Raw genomic sequence first — 17,729 nt, 5'->3', positions numbered from 1 at the left:
TAAGAAAAAATTAAAAAGTACTTTTGAGTTGAATCAACATATCAAAACTTATAGGATGCAGCTTAAAGCAGTGTAAAGATGGAAATTTATGATCCAAATGCCATATTAGAAAAGTGAAAGTCACTCAGTCCTGTCCAACTCTTTGCAACCCCATGGACTGCAGCCTGCCAGGTTCCTTTGTCCATGCAATTCTCCAGGCAAGAATACTGGAGTGGGAAGCTATTCCCTTCTCCAGAGGATCTTCCCAACCTAGGTCTTCCGCAATGCAGGTGGATACTTTACCATCTGAACCACCAGGGAAGTCTTGTATTAGAAAAGGAGATGTCAAATCAATAACCTAACCTTCTAACTTTAAAATACTAGAAAAAGAAGAAAATACTAAACCAAAGCAAGCAGGATAAAGCAAACAATAGAGAGGAAATACAGAAAATGAAAACAATAGAGAAAATCAATAAAATAAAACTCAGGTTCAGTGAAAAGATGAAAAAAACTGACAAACCCAGAGTGATCAAGGAAAAGAGAAGACTCAAAATTACTAAAATTAGGAATGAAAGAGGAGACATTACTACTAAACTTACAAAAATTAAAAGGGTTATAAGGAATACTATGGAAAACAGCAGGACAACAATTTAGACAACCTAGAAGAATGGACAAATTCCTTGAAACACAATTACCTAAACTGACTCAACAAGAAAGAGGTAATTTCAATAGAACTATAATAATACCCTGGTGGCTCAGACAGTTAAGAATCTGCCTTCAATGGAGGAGACTGGGTTCTGTCTCTGGGTTGGGAAGATCCCCTGGGGAGAAGGGAATGGCACCCCCACCCCCACCAAATGCCCCAGTATTCTTCCCTAGAGAATTCCGTGGACAGAGGAGCTTGGTGGGCTACAGTCCAAGGGGTTGCAAAGAGTCAAATATGACTGAGCAACTAATACACACACACAATAACAAGTAAAAGGCTTCCTAGGTGGTGCTACTGGTAAAGAACCAACCTGCCAATGCAGATATAAGAGACACAAATTTGATCCCTGGGTTGGGAAGATCCCCTGGAGGAGGGCGTGGTAACCCACTCTAGCATTCTCTTCTGGAAAATCCTATGGACAGAGCCTGGTGGGCTACAGTCCACTGGATTGCAAAGAATCGGACATGACTGGAGCAACTTAGCACACATAACAAGTAAACAGACTGAATAGTAACTTTAAAACTTCCCACAAAGAAAAGCGTGGTCAAGACGGCTTTTCTGGTAATTCTACCAAACATTAATGGAAAATTAATACCAATTCTTCACAAACACTTAAAAAAAAAAAAAAGAAGAGGCAGAGGAGGGAACACTTCCTTAGTCTAAACATTAAGTATTCCTCTGATACTAAAATGAGACAAAACTTCACAAGAAAATATAGACCAGTATCTCTTATGTATATAGGTACAAAAATACTGAATAAAATATGTACAAACAAATCTAGCAATATAATAAAGACACAGGGAACTCTCTGACAGTCCAGTGTGCACTTTCACTGCCAAGGACATAGGTTCAATCCCTGGTCAGGGAACTAATATCCTACAAGCAGTATGGCTCAGCTGAAGGAAAAAAACAAACAACCCCATCCCTAAACTACGTAATACGATAAAGGGGGACTTAAAACAGAAATGTAAGTTTGATTTAAAATACAAAAATCAATAAAATGAAAATCAAAAACCAAATGATCATCTCCATAGACAAAAGAAAAGCATTTGATAAAATCCAACACTCTTAACGTCATAAACACACTCCATAAGCTAGGAATAGACAGAAACTTTCTGAACTTGATAGAGGAATTTATGGAAACCTCACAGCTAGCATATTACTTAATAGGGAAAGACTGAATGTTGTCATCTTAGATCAAGGATAAGACAAGGAAGTCCATTCTCATCCTTCCTATTCAGCACCATACTGAAAGTTCTAGGCAAGGTAATTAGGTAAGAAAAATAAAAGCCATCTGGATTAGATAAGTTAAACTATTTTTATTTTCAACTGAAATTTTTATTTCAATTTTAATTACAGCAAAATTATAAGTAACAAAAGAAAAAAATTAGGTGAAATGGATCAAAATAAAAAACTTATACTTCAAAGGATACCATTCAGAAACTGAAAAAACAACCCATAGAATTGGAGAAAATTTTTGCAAATCATGTATCTGAAAAGATTTGTATTTAGAACATATTTTAAAAGTACAACTCAATAGTAGAAAGCAAACCCAATTTAAAAATGGGCAAAGGATTTGAACAGACAATTCTCCAAAGAAAATATACAAATGGCCAATAAACACATATAAAGATGCTCAACATCATTAGTCATTAGGGGATGCAAATAAAAATCACAATGTGATACCACTATGTATCACTGCTGCCGCTAAGTCGCTTCAGTCGTGTCCGACTCTGTGTGACCCCATAGACAGCAGCCCACCAGGCTCCCCCGTCCCCGGGATTCTCCAGGCAAGAACACTGGAGTGGGTTGCCATTTCCTTCTCCAATGCATGAAAGTGAAAAGTGAAAGTGAAGTTGCTCAGTTGTGTCCGACCCTAAGCGACTCCATGGACTGCAGCCCACCAGGCTCCTCTGTCCATGGGATTTTCCAGGCAAGAGTACTGGAGTGGGGTGCCATTGCCTTCTCCCATGTATCACTAGGATAGCTAAAATTACAAAGACAGAGAATAACAAGTGTTGATGAGGGTGTGAAGGAACTGAAACTCTCACACACTGGTGCTAAGAATGTAAAACAGTCTGTATTGAAAAACAGTCCCTATTCCTGTCCTCAAGAAATTTACAATCTAGTATGGGGTGAAAGTGGGGACACAAAAATAGTATTTGAAGTAATCCCTAGTGACAAACTGGATATACTTGACCAGCTGAGTTCAGTTCAGTCACTCAGTTGTGTCTGACTCTTTGCGACCCCATGGACTGCAGCACCCCCAGGCTTCCCTATCCATCACCAACTCCCAGAGCTTACACAAACTCATGTCCATCAAGTTGGTGATGCCATCCAACCATCTCATCCTCTGTCGTCCCCTTCCCACCTTCATTCTTTCCCAGCATCAGGGTCTTTTCAAATGAACCAGTTCTTCGCATCAGGTGGCCAAAGTATTAGAGTTTCAGCTCCAGCATCAGTCTTTCCAATGAACATTCATGACTGATCTCCTTTAGGATGGACTGGTTGGATCTCCTGGCAGTCCAAGGGACTCTCAAGAGTCTTCTCCAACACCACAGTTCAAAAGCATCAATTCTTCGGCACTCAGCTTTCTTTATAGTCCAACTCTCACATCCATACATGACTACTGCAAAAACCATAGCTCTGATGAGACAAACCTTTGTTGGCAAAGTAATGTCTCTGCTTTTTAATATGCTGTCTAGGCTGGTCATAACTTTTCTTCCAAGGAGCAAGTGTCTTTTCATTTCATGGCTGCAGTCACCATCTGTAGTGATTTTAGAGCCCCCAAAAATAAAGTCTGTCACTATTTCCATTTGTTCCGCATCTATTTGCCATGAAGTAATGGGACCGGATGCTATGATCTTCGTTTTCTGAATGTTGAGCTTTAAGCCAACTTTTTGACCCGTCTTTCACTTTCATCAAGAGGCTCTTTAGTCCTTCTTCGCTTTCTGCCATACGGGTAGTGTCATGTGCATATCTGAGGTTACTGATATTTCTCCCGGCAATCTTGATTCCAGCTTGTGCCTCATCCAGCCCAGGATTTCTCATGATGTACTCTGCATATAAGTTAAGTAAGTAGGGTGACAATATACAGCTTTGACATAGTCCTTTCCTGGTTTGGAACCAGTCTGTTTTTGTATGTCCAGTTCTAACTGTTGCTTCTTGATCTGCATACAGATTTCTCAGGACGCAGATGGGTCTGTTATTCCTATCTCTTTAAGAATTTTCCAGCTTGTTGTGATCCAAACAGTCAAAGGCCTTGGCATAGTCAAAAAGCAGAAATAGATGTTTTTCTGGAATTCTCTTGCTTTTTCGATGATCCAATGGATGTTAGCAATTTGATCTTTGGTTCCTCTGCCTTTTCCAAATCCAGCTTGAACATCTGGAAGTTCACGGTTCATGTACTGTTGAAGCCTGGCTTGGAGAATTTTTAGCATTACTTTGCTAGAATGTGAAATGAGTGCAATTGTGCAGTAGTTTGAACATTCTTTGGCACTGCCATTCTTTAGCATTGCCTTTCTTTGGAATTGGAAAGAAAACTGACCTTTTCCAGTCCTGTGGCCACTGCTGAGTTTTCCAAAATTGAGCGAAGCACTTTAAAAGCATTGTCTTTTAGGATTTGAAATAGCTCAACCAGAATTCCGTCACCTCCACTAGCTTTGTTTGTAGTGATGCTTCCTAAGGCCCACTTGACTTCACATTCCAGGATGTCTGGCTCTAGGTGAGTGATCACACCATCGTCGTTATCTGGGTCATGAAGATCTTTTTTGTATAATTCTTCTGTGTATTCTTGCCACCTCTTCTTAATATCTTCTGCTTCTGTTAGGTACATACCATTTCTGTCCTTTATTATGCTTATCTTTGCATGAAATTTTCCCTTGGTATCTCTAATTTTCTTGAAGGGATCACTAGTCTTTCTCATTCTATTGTCTTCCTCTATTTCTTTGCATTGATCACTGAGGAAGGCTTTCTTATCTCTCCTTGCTATTCTTTGGAACTCTGCATTCAAATAGGTATATCTTTCCTTTTCTCCTTTGCCTTTCACATCTTTTCAGCTATTTGTAAGGCCTCCTTGGACAACTATTGTGCCTTTTTGCATTTCTTTTTCTTGGGGATGGTCTTGATCACTGACTCCTATACAATGTCACAAACCGTCCATAGTTCTTCAGGCACTCTATCAGATCTAATTCCTTGAATCTATTTGTCACTTCCACTGTATAATCGTAACAGATTTGATTTAGGTAATACCTGAATGGTCTAGTGGTTTTTCCTACTTTCTTACAATTTAAGTCTGAATTTGGCAATGAGGCATTCATGATCTGAGCCATAGTCAGCTCCCGGTCTTATTTTTGCTGGCTGTATAGAGTTTCTCCATCTTTGACTGCAAAGAATATAATCAATCTGATTTCGGTGTTGACCATCTGGTGATGTCCGTTTGTAGAGTCTTCTCTTGTTTTGTTCGAAGAAGGTGTTTGCTATGACCAGTGTGTTCTCTTGGCAAAACCGTTAGCCTCTGACCTGCTTTGTTTTGTACTTCAAGGCCAAACTTGCCTGATACTCCAGGTGTCTCTTGACTTCCTACTTTTGCACTTCAGTTCCCTATAATGAAAAGGACATCTCTTTTGGGTGTTAGTTCTAGAAGGTCTTGTAGGTCTTCATAGAACCGTTCAACTTCAGCTTCTTCAGAGTTACTGGTTGGGGCATAGACTTGGATTATTGTGATATTGAATGGTTTGCCTTGGAAATGAACAGAGATCATTCTGTCATTTTTGAGACTGCATCCAAGTACTGCATTTCAGACTCTTTTGTTGACTATGATGGCTACTCCACCTCTTCTAAGGGATTCTTGCCCACAGTAGTAGATATAATGGTCATCTGAATTAAATTCACCCATTCTAGTCCATTTTAGTTCGTTGATTCCTAAAATGCCGATGTTCACTCTTGCCAACTCCTGTTTGACCACTTCCAATTTGCCTTGATTCATGGACCTAACATTCTAGGTTCCTATGCAATATTGCTCTTTACAGCATAGGACTTTACTTTCATTACCAGTCACATCCACAACTGGGCGTTGTTTTTGCTTTGACTCCGTCTCTTCATTCTTTCTGGAGTTATTTCTCCACTGATCTCCAGTAGCATACTGGGCACCTACTGACCTGGGGAGTTCATCCTTCAGTGTCCTATCTTTTTGCCTTATCATACTGTTCATGGGGTTCTCAAGGCAAGAATACTAAAGTGGTTTGCCATTCCCTTCTCCAGTGGACCATGTTTAGTCAGAACTCTCCACCATGACCCGTCCGTCTTGGATGGCCCTACATGGCATGGCTCATAGTTTCATTGAGTTAGACAAGGCTGGGGTCAATGTGATTATAGCTGATAAAGTTCTTTAGAATGTTAACTATTGAGAGAGTACATCTGGGATAATGGCAGCAAGTATTAGAAATTCATCTCTCCACCTAGACAATAATTATACTAGTAGCATCTATCTGAAACAATTGTTTTTGGAACTCTTGAGTTTCCATGAACACTTGTCGGTTCCAGGGGAAGCTAGGCTGGCAAACTGTGGTCAATATCAATTTCAGTCAATTTCAGCCTTCAGTGCAGCAGTGACTACTTAGCCCCCAGTCCCATGAAAGGTAGCTGTGGGAACAGAAATCTGTAGTTCTGGTGTATCCTGCTGGAATCAGGATGGGCAATAAGGACCCTGTCTTTGAAATCTCAGGACCAGTGTTCTGGTTATGGATTGTAGCTTCTGATGGCTGACATACAGCTAAAGGCTGCCACTGTTCTAATCCCCTCCAGTTGAAGCAGCTTCCAGGGGATTTAAAAAAGAAGTTTCTTTTACATTCAGAAATAACTGCATGTACACAGTATTTAATAAAGCAACTGTGCTTGCTTAAGAAAACATGTAATCTCTGAAGTACAACCTTGGAAAAGACCTGAGATCTGAAGCTTTCACCTCAGTTGGATCTACAACACAGAGAAACCATAATATAATCAACAAAATAACAACAAACAACTCAGCAAAACCTGGGGAATGGGGAAAGTCTGATTTCCAAAGTTATTGAATTATAAGATTTCAATATCCAGCTTTCAACAACAAAAAAATTACAAGACACATAGAAAAAGGTATGTTCCACTAAAAGGGACAAGAGAAAAAGAGAAAATTTGTACTTAGGGAAGCCCAGATGTCAAGTTTACTAGGTAAATACTTGAAAACAGCTGTTTTAAGGATGTTTCTTTATGATGCTTTCTTTAGCAAATAGCTAAAGGAAGACATGGACAAAGACAGGAAAATGATGAAGAAAATTAGAATACCAATAAAGAGATAGAAATTACAAAAAGGAACCAAAAAGAAAATCTGGAGCTTAAATACAACAGCTAAAATGAAGAATATACTATATGGGTTCAAAAACAGATTTAAGCAGGCAGAAGAATTAGCAAATTTGAAGATAGTACAATTGAAGTAATAAAGTTTAGGGAAAAACAACAAAAAAAGTGAATGAAGCCTAAGGAACCTCTGAGACACCATCAAATGGACTAATATTTTCATTGTAGGAATGCCAGAGGAGAAGAGAGAGAAAGGGCAGAAAAATATTTGAAAAAATAATAGCTGAAAATGGTCTAAATTTCATGAAAGACATGAATCTACAAATCTAAGATACTTAATGAGCTCAATGTTGACTAAAACATCCAAGATAGATTATAATCTAACTATTGAAAGCCAAAGATAAACAATCTTTTAAAACCAATTTTAAATTGAAGTATAGTTAATTTACAATGTTATGTTAGTTTTAGATGTGTGGTATTGAGTTACACGCACATATATTTGGGCTTCTCTGGTGGCTCAGATGATAAAGAATACACCTGCAGTGCAGGAGACCTGCATTCGATCCCAAGTTGCGAAGATCCCCTGGAGAAGGGATGGCTACCCAACTCCAGTATTCTTGCCTGGAGAATTCCATGGACAGAGCAGCCTGGCAGGCTACAGTCTATGGGGTTACAAAGAGTCAGACAAGACTGAGTAATTTTCATACACACATACACACACACACACACATATATTTTAGATTCTTTTCCATTCTAGGTTATTATAATTTACTGACTATATAGTTCCCTGTGCTATATAGTAGGTCCCTATTGTCTACCTATTTTATATATGCTGTGCTTAGTCACTCAGTCATGTCCAACTCTTTGTGACCCCATGGACTGTAGCCTGCCAGGCTCCTCCTCTCCATGGGCATTCTCCAGGCAAGAATACTGGAGTGGGTTGCCATGCCCTCCTCCAGGGGATCTTCCCAACCCAGGGATCAAACCCAGGTCTCCCATACTGTAGGCAGATTCTTTACTGTCTGAGCTATCAGGGAAACCCATGAATACTGGAGTGGGTAGCCTATCCCTCTCCTCCAGGAGATCTTCCTGACCCAGGAATGGAACCGGGGTCTCCTGCATTGCAGGTGGATTCTTTATCAGCTGAGCTAACTATTAGTCCCAAACTCCTAATTTATCTATCCGCCCCCCACCGACTTCTGCTATCCACTGTCATAACCATAAGTTTGTTTTTTATTTCTGTGAGTCTATTTGTTTTATAAATAGTTCATTTATATAATTTTTAAAGGTTCCACATATAAGTGATATCATACGGTATTTGTCTTTTGTTGTTGTTGTTGTTAGCTCATATCTTTATTAACCAATATACAATTACTTGTCTTCTGGTTTGTTGAAATAATAGGTCAGACAACATTTGCCAGAATAATGTCTGTCGAAGTGACTGGCCATAAAAACTCCAGCACCACATTCATCTGAGGGACACTCCCGGCGAAGGCGACTGATTTTGCCATTCTCATCCGCCTTAGAGTATTTCAGAACAGCCAATTTAACCTTCTTTCTCTTATGCTTGTTCTTCTTAGAAGTGGTGTAAGACTTCTTCCTTTTCTTAGCGCCACAAAGTCTCCACACTAGATGAAGAGTGGACTCCTTTTGAATGTTGTAGTCAGACAAAGTATGTCCATCTTTGAGTTGCTTGCCAGCAAAGATCAGTCTTTGCTGGTCAGGAGGAATTCTTTCCTTATTCTGGATCTTGGCCTTTACATTTTCTATTGTATCTGAGGGCTCGACCTCGAGAGTGATGATGTTCCCTATCAGAGTCTTCACGAAAATCTGCATCTTGGCAGCATTTCCACCACAGATGGCGGATCCGAAAGTGGTATTTGTCTTTTTCTGTCTGAGTTACTTCACTTAATATGATAATCTCTAGGTCCATCCATATTGATGCCAATGGCATTCTTTCATTCTTTTTCATTATCGAGTAATATTCATATATATATATGGATATATATACACATATATATATATAATCTTTATCCATTCAGCTGTTGACAGACATTTAGGTTGCTTCCATGTCTTGACTATTGTAAATAGTGCTGCTATGAACACTGGGTTGCATTTATCTTTTTGAGTTAGAATTTTCTCAGATATATATGCCTAGGAGTGTGATTGACAGATTGTATGTAGCTCTACTTTTAGTTTTTTAAGGAAACTCTATACTGTTCTCCATATTGGCTGCACCAATTTACATTCCTACCAAATATAGGAAGATTTTTTTTGTTCCACACCCTCTCCAGCATTAATTTAGTTTACAAAGATAAAGAATCTTAAAAGCAGGAAGAGAGAAGTGAGTTGTCATACACAAAATATCTTCAATAAGATTATCACCAGACTTCTCATCAGAAACTTTGGAGGCTAGAAGACAGTGGGTTGACATACTCAAAGGGCTCAAAGAAAAAAATCTGTCACCTAAGAATTCTATATCCAGAAAAAGTGTCCTTGAAAAATGAAATTAAGAGTTTCCCAGGTAAATAAGGAGAAGGCAATGGTACCCCACTTCAGTACTCTTGCCTGGAAAATCCCATGGACAGAGGAGCCTGGTGGGCCGCAGTCCATGGGGTTGCTAGGAATCGGACATGACTGAGCAACTTCACTTTCACTTTTCACTTTCAGGCACTGGAGAAGGAAATGGCAACCCACTCCAGTGTTCTTGCCTGGAGAATCCCAGGGATGGGGGAGCCCGGTGGGCTGCCATCTATGAGGTCGCACAGGGTCGAACACGACTGAAGTGACTTAGTAGCAGGTAAATAAAAATTGAGGAAGGCTGTCACCACTAGACTCGCCCTGCAAGAAATGCTAAAAAGTACTGCAGACTGAAATGAAGGGAAGCTAGAAGTAACTTGAAGCAGTAATGAAGAAATAAAGACACCCAATAAAAGTTAAATACACGGACAACTATAAAAGTTAATTTTGGTTTGTAACTCTATTTTTTATTTCCTATATACTTTAAAAGACAGATGCATTAAAGAACATTAACCTATGTTATTGGTCACACAATTTATAAAGGTATAATCTGTGACATCAAAACAGAGTGGAATGGAGCTGTATAGGAACAGAATTTTTGTGTTATTGAAGTTAAGTTGGTATAAGTTCAAATTAGGTTGTCATAACTTTAAGACATAAAATGTAATCCCCATGGTGCAACAAAGAAAATGTCTATAGAATATACACTAAAGAAAATGAGAAGGGAATCAAAATGTTTCACTATAAAAAAATCAACCAAACATAAAAGGAGATAGTAATGCAGGAAATGAAGGACAAAAATCTATACGCCATATAGAAAACAAATAGCAAAATGGTAGAAGTGTCTCCTTATCAGTAATTACTTTATTTATTTATTCTTGATTGCACTGGGTCTTCGTTGCTGCGCACGAGCTTTCTCTAGCTGTGGCGAGCAGGGGCTTATGCTCTAGTTGTGGTGGGAGGACTTCTCCTGTTGCAGAGCACTGGCTCCAGGGTATGCAGGCTTCAGTAGTTTTGGCACATGGGCTTAGCTGCCCCATGGGATGTGGGATCTTCCCAGGCCAGGGATCGAACCAGTGTCCCTTGCATTGCAAGGCAGATTTTTTAACCACTAGACCACCAGGGAAGCCCCAGTAATTACTTTCAGTGTAAACATATTAAACTGTTTAATCATAAGAAAATATTGGCAGGATGGGTTAAAAAACATGATTCAACTATATGCTGTTTATGAGAGACTCACTTTAGATCAAAGGACACAGACAGGTTGAAAGTGAATGGATGGAAAAAGATATTCCACTCAAATAGTAACCAAAAAAGAGAAGGGATGTCTATACTAATTTTGGACAAAATACACTTTAAATCATATAAGACAAAAGAGACACAGAGACATTATATATTAATAAAAGGTTCAGTACCACAAGAAGATAAAACAATTATAAATATTTACACTCCTAATAACAGACTCAAAATACATGAAACAAAATGGACAGAACAGACAGAAGTAAACAGTTTTGTATCAACCTACTTGCACAATACATGTTCTTCTCAGATTTATATGGCACATTCTCCAGGACACCATATGTTAGGCCATAAAATAAATCTCAATATATTTCAAAAGATAGATATCATACAAAGTATCTTCTCTGACCATAGTGGGATGAAATTAGACATCAATAAAAGAAGGAAAATGAAAATTTGCCTATATGTGTAAATTAAACAAGCTACAAGGAGATTCAACCAGTCCATCCTAAAGGAGACCAGTCCTAGGTGTTGTTCACTGGAAGGACTGATGTTGAGGCTGAAACTCCAATACTTTGGCCACCTCATGCAAAGAGTTGACTCATTGGAAAAGACCCTGATGCTGGGAGGGATTGGAGGCAGCAGGAGAAGGGGACAACAGAGGATGAGATGGCTGGATGGCATCACCGACTTGATGCACATGAGTTTGGGTGAACTCTGGGAGTTGGTGATGGACAGGGAGGTCTGGCGTGCTGTGATTCATGGGGTCGCAAAAGTCAGACACGACTGAGCGACTGAACTGAACTGAACTGAAACACCAATGTGTCAAAGAAGAAATCACAAAGGAAATTAGAAAATACTTAGAAATGGATGAAAACACAACATATGAAATTATATGGGATGCAGTGAAAGCAGAGGGAAATTTGCTGTAAATGCCTAAATTAAAAAAGTCTAAAATCAATCTCCTAACTTTATACTTTAATGGACTAGAAAAAGGAGAGCAAAATAAACCCTAAGTTAATAGAAGGAAGGAAACAGATTAGAGAAGAGAGGCACAAAAAGAGAGATCAGAAAAACAACCAACAAAATTAAAGAAACTAAAAGTTGTTTCTTTGAAACGATCAAAATTCACAAACATTTAGCTAGACTGCCAAAGGAAAAAAGATAGAAACAACTAAAAATCATAAATGAGAGTGAAGGTATTAACAATTGACCTTGCAGGGATTAAAAAAAGGATTATAAAATAATACTATGAATAATGTTAAACCAACAAATTAGACAACCTAGAAAAAATGGATAAACTCCTTGAAAAGTTCAAATTCTTTAAACTGACAAACAGAAAATTTCAACAGATTTATAGCAAATAAAAAGATGAAATCAGTAATCAAAAATCAAAACATCCCAACAAAGAAAAGTCCGGGGCCAGATGACTTCATCAGTGAATTCTACCTTACATTTAAACTAGAATTAACACCAATCCTTCTCAAAGTCTTCCAAAAATCTAAAGAAGGAACATGTTAACTCATTCTGCAAGGCAAGATTATCCTCATATTAAAGCCAAATAAAGACATCACAAGAAAAGAAAGTTATAGACCAATAAATCTTATGAATGTAGATTCAAAATCCTTAGTAAAATATTAGCAAACTTAATCCAACAGCATGATAAAAGGATTATTCACTATGATCAAGTAAAATTTATCCCAGGAATGTAATAGAAACTCAAATAGACTAAGGATCTAATTAGATGTTTTCAAAAGACGACATACAAATGGCCAAAAGACACATGAAAATGTGCTCAACGTCAGTAATCATCAAGGAATTGCAAATCAAAACTATAGTGAGATATCACTTCACACTTGTTAGGATGGTTATTATTAAAAAGATAAAAAATAACAAGTGTTCAGGGAATTCTGCTCAATGTTATGTGGCAGCCTGGATGGAAGGGGAGATTGGGGGAGAACAGATACATGTATATGTTTGGCTGAGTCCCGCTGGCCACTTGAAACTATCACATTATTAATCGGCTATACTCCAATATATAATAAAAAGTATTTTAAAAAGATAGGGACTTCCGAGGTGGTCCAGTAGCTAAGACTCCACCCTCCCAATGCAGGGGACCCAAGTCTGATCCCTGGTTGGGGAACTAGATGCCTCATGCCACAGTTAAGATCCTGCATGCTAAAAAAAAAAAAAAAAAGATCCTGCATGCTACAACTAAGACCCAGTGCAGCCAAATTAGTAAATAAATAAAAATAAATATCTAAATATTTTAAAAATTAAAAAAAAAAACACAAATGATGGCAAGGACATAGAGAAAAGTGAATCCTCATGCACTGTTGGTGAGAATGTAAATTGGTACAGTCACTATAGAAAACAGTATAGAAGTTTCTCAAAAAATTAAAATGATAACTATCATATAATAATTCTACTTCTGAGAATTTTTCCAAAGGAAATGAAAACACTAACTTGAAAAGATACATGTACCCCATGTTCACTGCAGCCTTATTTACAATAGCTAAGACATGGAAGCAATTTAAATATCAATTATGGATGAACAGATAAAGAAAATGTGGTATACACACACACAAACATACACATACACACACACACATATACATACATTGGAATACTAATCAGCCATAAAAAAAGGAAATCTTGCCATTCATAACAACATGGATGGGCCTTGAGGGCATTATGCTAAGTGAAATAAGTCAGACAGAGAAAGACAAATACTGTATGATCTCACTTGTATCTGGAATCTAAAACAAAACCAAGAAATTCCAAAATTTTAGATACACAGAACAGATTGGTAGTTGCTAAGGGTGGGAAGGGGAAGAATGTCACAATGTGTGAAGATCAAAAGACACAAAATTTCAGTTATAAAATAAATCTGGAGGATGTAATATATAGCATGGTAACTATAGTTACTAACATTGTATATTATATACTTGAAAGTTGCTAAGAAAACAGACTTTCAAATGGGCTTCCCAGGTGGCACTAGTGGTAAAGAACCTGCCGCCAATGCAGGAGACATAAGCAATGCGGGTTTGATCCTTGGGTGGGGAGGATCCCCTGGAGCAGGGCATGGCAATCCACTCCAGTATTCTTGCCTGGAAAATCCCATTGACAGAGGAACCTGGTGGGCTACATACAGTCCATAGGGTCGCACAGAGTTGGACACAACTGAAGCGACAAAGCACTCAAAGCACTTAAGAAAACAGATCTTAAAAGTTCTCATCACAAGAAAAAAAAGCTATGTGTGATGATAGATGCTAACTAGACTTATTGTGGTAATTATTTCACAATATACATAAATACTAAATCAACATGATATACACCTGAAACTAATATAACATTTATGCCAACTACATTTCAATAAAAATCAAACAATGTATCAATAATACATCATTTAATATAATAAAAAAAAAACCCATATGACCATGTCACTTGATTCAGAAATGCAACTTAGAGACGAACAAAATTCTGTAAAGCAATTATCCTTCAATTAAAAAAAAAAAGTAATGACAAAAATGAACACCCTTTCATTATAAAAACTTCTAGGGAACTAGGAATAAAAGAAAAATTCCTTAATATGATAAAGAGTATTCATGAAAGCCTTACAGTTAATATCATAATCAATGGTTAAAAGACTGAAAAATCCCCCAAAAGTCAAGGAACAAAAAAGGCAAGGAAGCCTGCTTTCACCACTGCTATTCAATAATTTAAGGAAGTTCTATCCAGAGCTAGTAGATAAGAAAGAAAAATGAAAGGCATCTAAGTTGGGAAGGAAAACCTACAACTATCTCTGTCTGCAGATGACATGACCCTATACAAAGAAAATCTCCCCACATCCACAAAAAGCAACTAGAGCTAATAGACTCGACTAAGTTGCTGGGTACAAGATGAAAACACAAAAATCAGTTGTTTCTGTATATCAGAAATGAATAATCTGAAAATGAAATTAAGAAAGCAATCCCATTTATAACATTGTGTAAGAAAATTAAATATTTAAGCATAAGTCTAACCAGGGAGGTGAAAGATTTGTACACTGAAAACTATAAAACTGATGAAAGAAAATTAAAGAAGACCTAAATAATGGAAAGACAGCCTAAGTCTCTTTTAATGGACAGGAAGATTTAACACTGTTAAAATGGCAATAACTAGCCAAAAAGATCTACAGGTTCAACCCAATACCTATAAAATTCTAACAGCCTTTTCCACAGAAGTGGAAAAGCTGACCCTCAAATTCATATAGAATTGCACAAGACCCAGAACAGCCAAAACAACTTTGAAAAAGAAGGATAAAATTAGTGGATTCATACTTTTCCAACTTCAGAACTTACTACAAAGCTACAGTAAGTAAAACAGCATGGACATACACACAGGTTAATACAACAGAATAGAGAGTCCAGAAATAAACCTTTGCAGATATGGTCAACTGATTTCCAACAAGACTTCCAAGGCCATTCAAGGGGGAAAGAATAGTATTTTTAACAAATGGTTCTGGGAAACCGCATATCCAGATGCAAAAGAATTAAGTTGAACCTTTATATCGTATTCGAAAATTAAGTAAAAATGGATCAAAGAACCAATTTAAGAACTAAAACTGTAAAACTCTTAGAAGAAAGCACTGGGAAAATCTTTATGACATTAGATTTGGCAAAGATTTCAGTGATATGACACCAAAAGTCAGGCAACAAATAAACTGGACTTCATCAAAATTAACAACTTTTGTGCATCAAGAGTTACTCTTAATAAAGTGAATAGATAACTTATAGAATGAGAGAAAATATTTACAAATCATATATTTGATAAGGGATTACCATTGAGACTATAGGAAGAGCTTCTAAAACTCAACAACAACAGAAGCCAATTCAAATATGGGCAAAGGACCTGAATAGACATTTCTCCAAAGAAGATACATAAATCATCCATGAAAAGATGCTCAACATCATTAATCATTAGGGAAATGAAAATCAAAACCACAATGAGATACCGCTTTGTATCTACTAGAATGGCTATAATTAAAAACAAAACAAGTGCTAATGAGGATGTAGAGAAACTGGAACCTTACCATGGCTGTAAGAATGTCAAAGACTGCAGCCTCTGTAGAAAACAGTTTGGTGGTTTCTCAAACTATTGAACTATCACATGACCCAATAATTCTACTCCAAGATATACATCCAAAAGAATGGAAAGCAATGACTTTATCAGATATATGCACAAGGTTCACAGCAGCATTACCCACAATAGCCAACAGATGGAAACACCCAAGTGTTCATTAGCAGATGAAATTAACAAAACGTGGTAGGTATATCACATACAACAGTATATTCGTCAACCATAAAAATGAATGAGATTTTTGATGTAAGCTGTAAGATCAATGAACCTTGAAAAAATGCTTAGCTTTCAAGTAAGTCAGGCATGGAAGGACAAATACTGTATGATTCCACCTATATGAGTTACTTAGATCAGGTAAATTCATAGAGACAGAAGGTAAATAAGAAGTTGCCAGGGAATGAAGAGAGGGAGGAAGAGGGATATTGGGATGATGAGAAAGCTTTGAGTGTAAAGAGAAGTAATAGTTATATAACACTGTGTTTTTAATGTCACTGAATTGTACACTTATGATTAAGATAATAAATATGTGTATTTCACCATAATAAAGTTAACTATATTCCCCTGAAATGAAAACATGTCCACGTAAAAACTTGTTTATGAATGTTCTCATTAGTCAAAAAGAGGAAATAATTCAAATGTCTACCAACTGATAAATAAATAAGTAAAGTAGTATAACCATCCAATGAAATATTATTTGGAAATAAAGAGTCAAATTAAAACTGGGGAAATTTGTGACTTCACTGGCTGTCCAATGGTTAAGACTCTGTGCTTCCACTGCAAGCAGCAAGGTTTGATCCCTGGTTGGGGAAATAAGATTCCACATGCCACACAGTGCAGCCAAAAAGAACAAAAAAACAAAACAAAAAACCTCGGCAAATTCTAACAAGATTGGTGAATCATATCAATTTCAGTACCCTGATTATCATATACTAAAATTTTGAGAAATTTTACCAGTGGGGGATTCTAGACAAAGCATATAAAGGTATCTCTCTGTATTAATTCTTACAACTGCATGTCAATATATTGGGTTGGCCAAAAAGTTCTTTCGAGTTTTTCTGTAAGATGTTATGGAAGAAACAGAACGAACTTTTTGACCAACTCAATACAAATGTCTCAATAAAAACTTCAATTAAAAAAAAACTGCTCCAGAAGATGACACTGGCTATGACCTCAAAGTGCCCTGTGGAAGATTCTCCTATAATTTTATGCCGTAGGCTTAGTTATTCATATTAAAGTTTTTGAACTTGCCTTTGAGGAAAAAAGGAATGAAGTGCTGATACATGCCACAACATGGATGAACCTTGAAAATATTATCCTTGGAAGTCAGTCACAAAAAACCATAAGTTGTATGGTTTCGTTTATATGAAATATCCAGAATAGGCAAATCTACAGAGATAGAACGTAGATTAGTGGTTGTCGGAGCTGAGCACGAGGGCTGGGAAACGTAGGGAAAACTGCTAGTGAGCATAGGGTTTATTTTGGGGATGATGAAAATGTTCAAAACTTAGGTTGTGATGATGGTTGCACAACTGTGTGAATACACTAAAATCCATTTAATTGTATACTTTTACTGGGTCAACTGTGTGATGACCCTGTATGTGAATTACACAACAACTGTATGTAAATTATACATCAACACAGATGTTAAAAAAATTTCTTGTGAGCTTATGAGGTATACAGAGGTAAGGTGAAGCTTTGGAAAACTTTATGTATTGATTAATCATGCCTTTTTGGTCCCTCATTAGTACAGTTTAACAGTGAAATACATATATCTTACTTAGCACCCTGAATTTCTATACTTCTTCTCCCAACCTTAAGAGTAGGGTAAAGA

At 37.3% G+C, this 17,729-nt stretch overlaps 2 protein-coding genes across 2 annotated transcripts in view; both read right to left on the bottom strand.

Moving 5' to 3' along the window:
• GOLPH3L (golgi phosphoprotein 3 like) overlaps positions 1–17,729 on the bottom strand; it is a 47,937-nt gene that overhangs the window by 2,745 nt on the left and 27,463 nt on the right. The window lies entirely within an intron of this gene.
• On the bottom strand, positions 2,747–17,140 carry LOC133241999 (ubiquitin-ribosomal protein eS31 fusion protein-like). The gene has a single exon (XM_061407856.1). The coding sequence runs from the start codon at positions 8,852–8,854 to the stop codon at positions 8,390–8,392; it is 465 nt and encodes a 154-aa protein (XP_061263840.1). The 5' UTR covers positions 8,855–17,140; the 3' UTR covers positions 2,747–8,389.

The sequence above is a fragment of the Bos javanicus genome, chromosome 3 (assembly GCF_032452875.1).
Source record: "Bos javanicus breed banteng chromosome 3, ARS-OSU_banteng_1.0, whole genome shotgun sequence".
In the NCBI taxonomy this organism is placed as follows: domain Eukaryota; kingdom Metazoa; phylum Chordata; class Mammalia; order Artiodactyla; family Bovidae; genus Bos; species Bos javanicus.
Note: the sequence above shows the minus strand (reverse complement) of the source record. Positions and strands in the feature narration are given on the sequence as shown.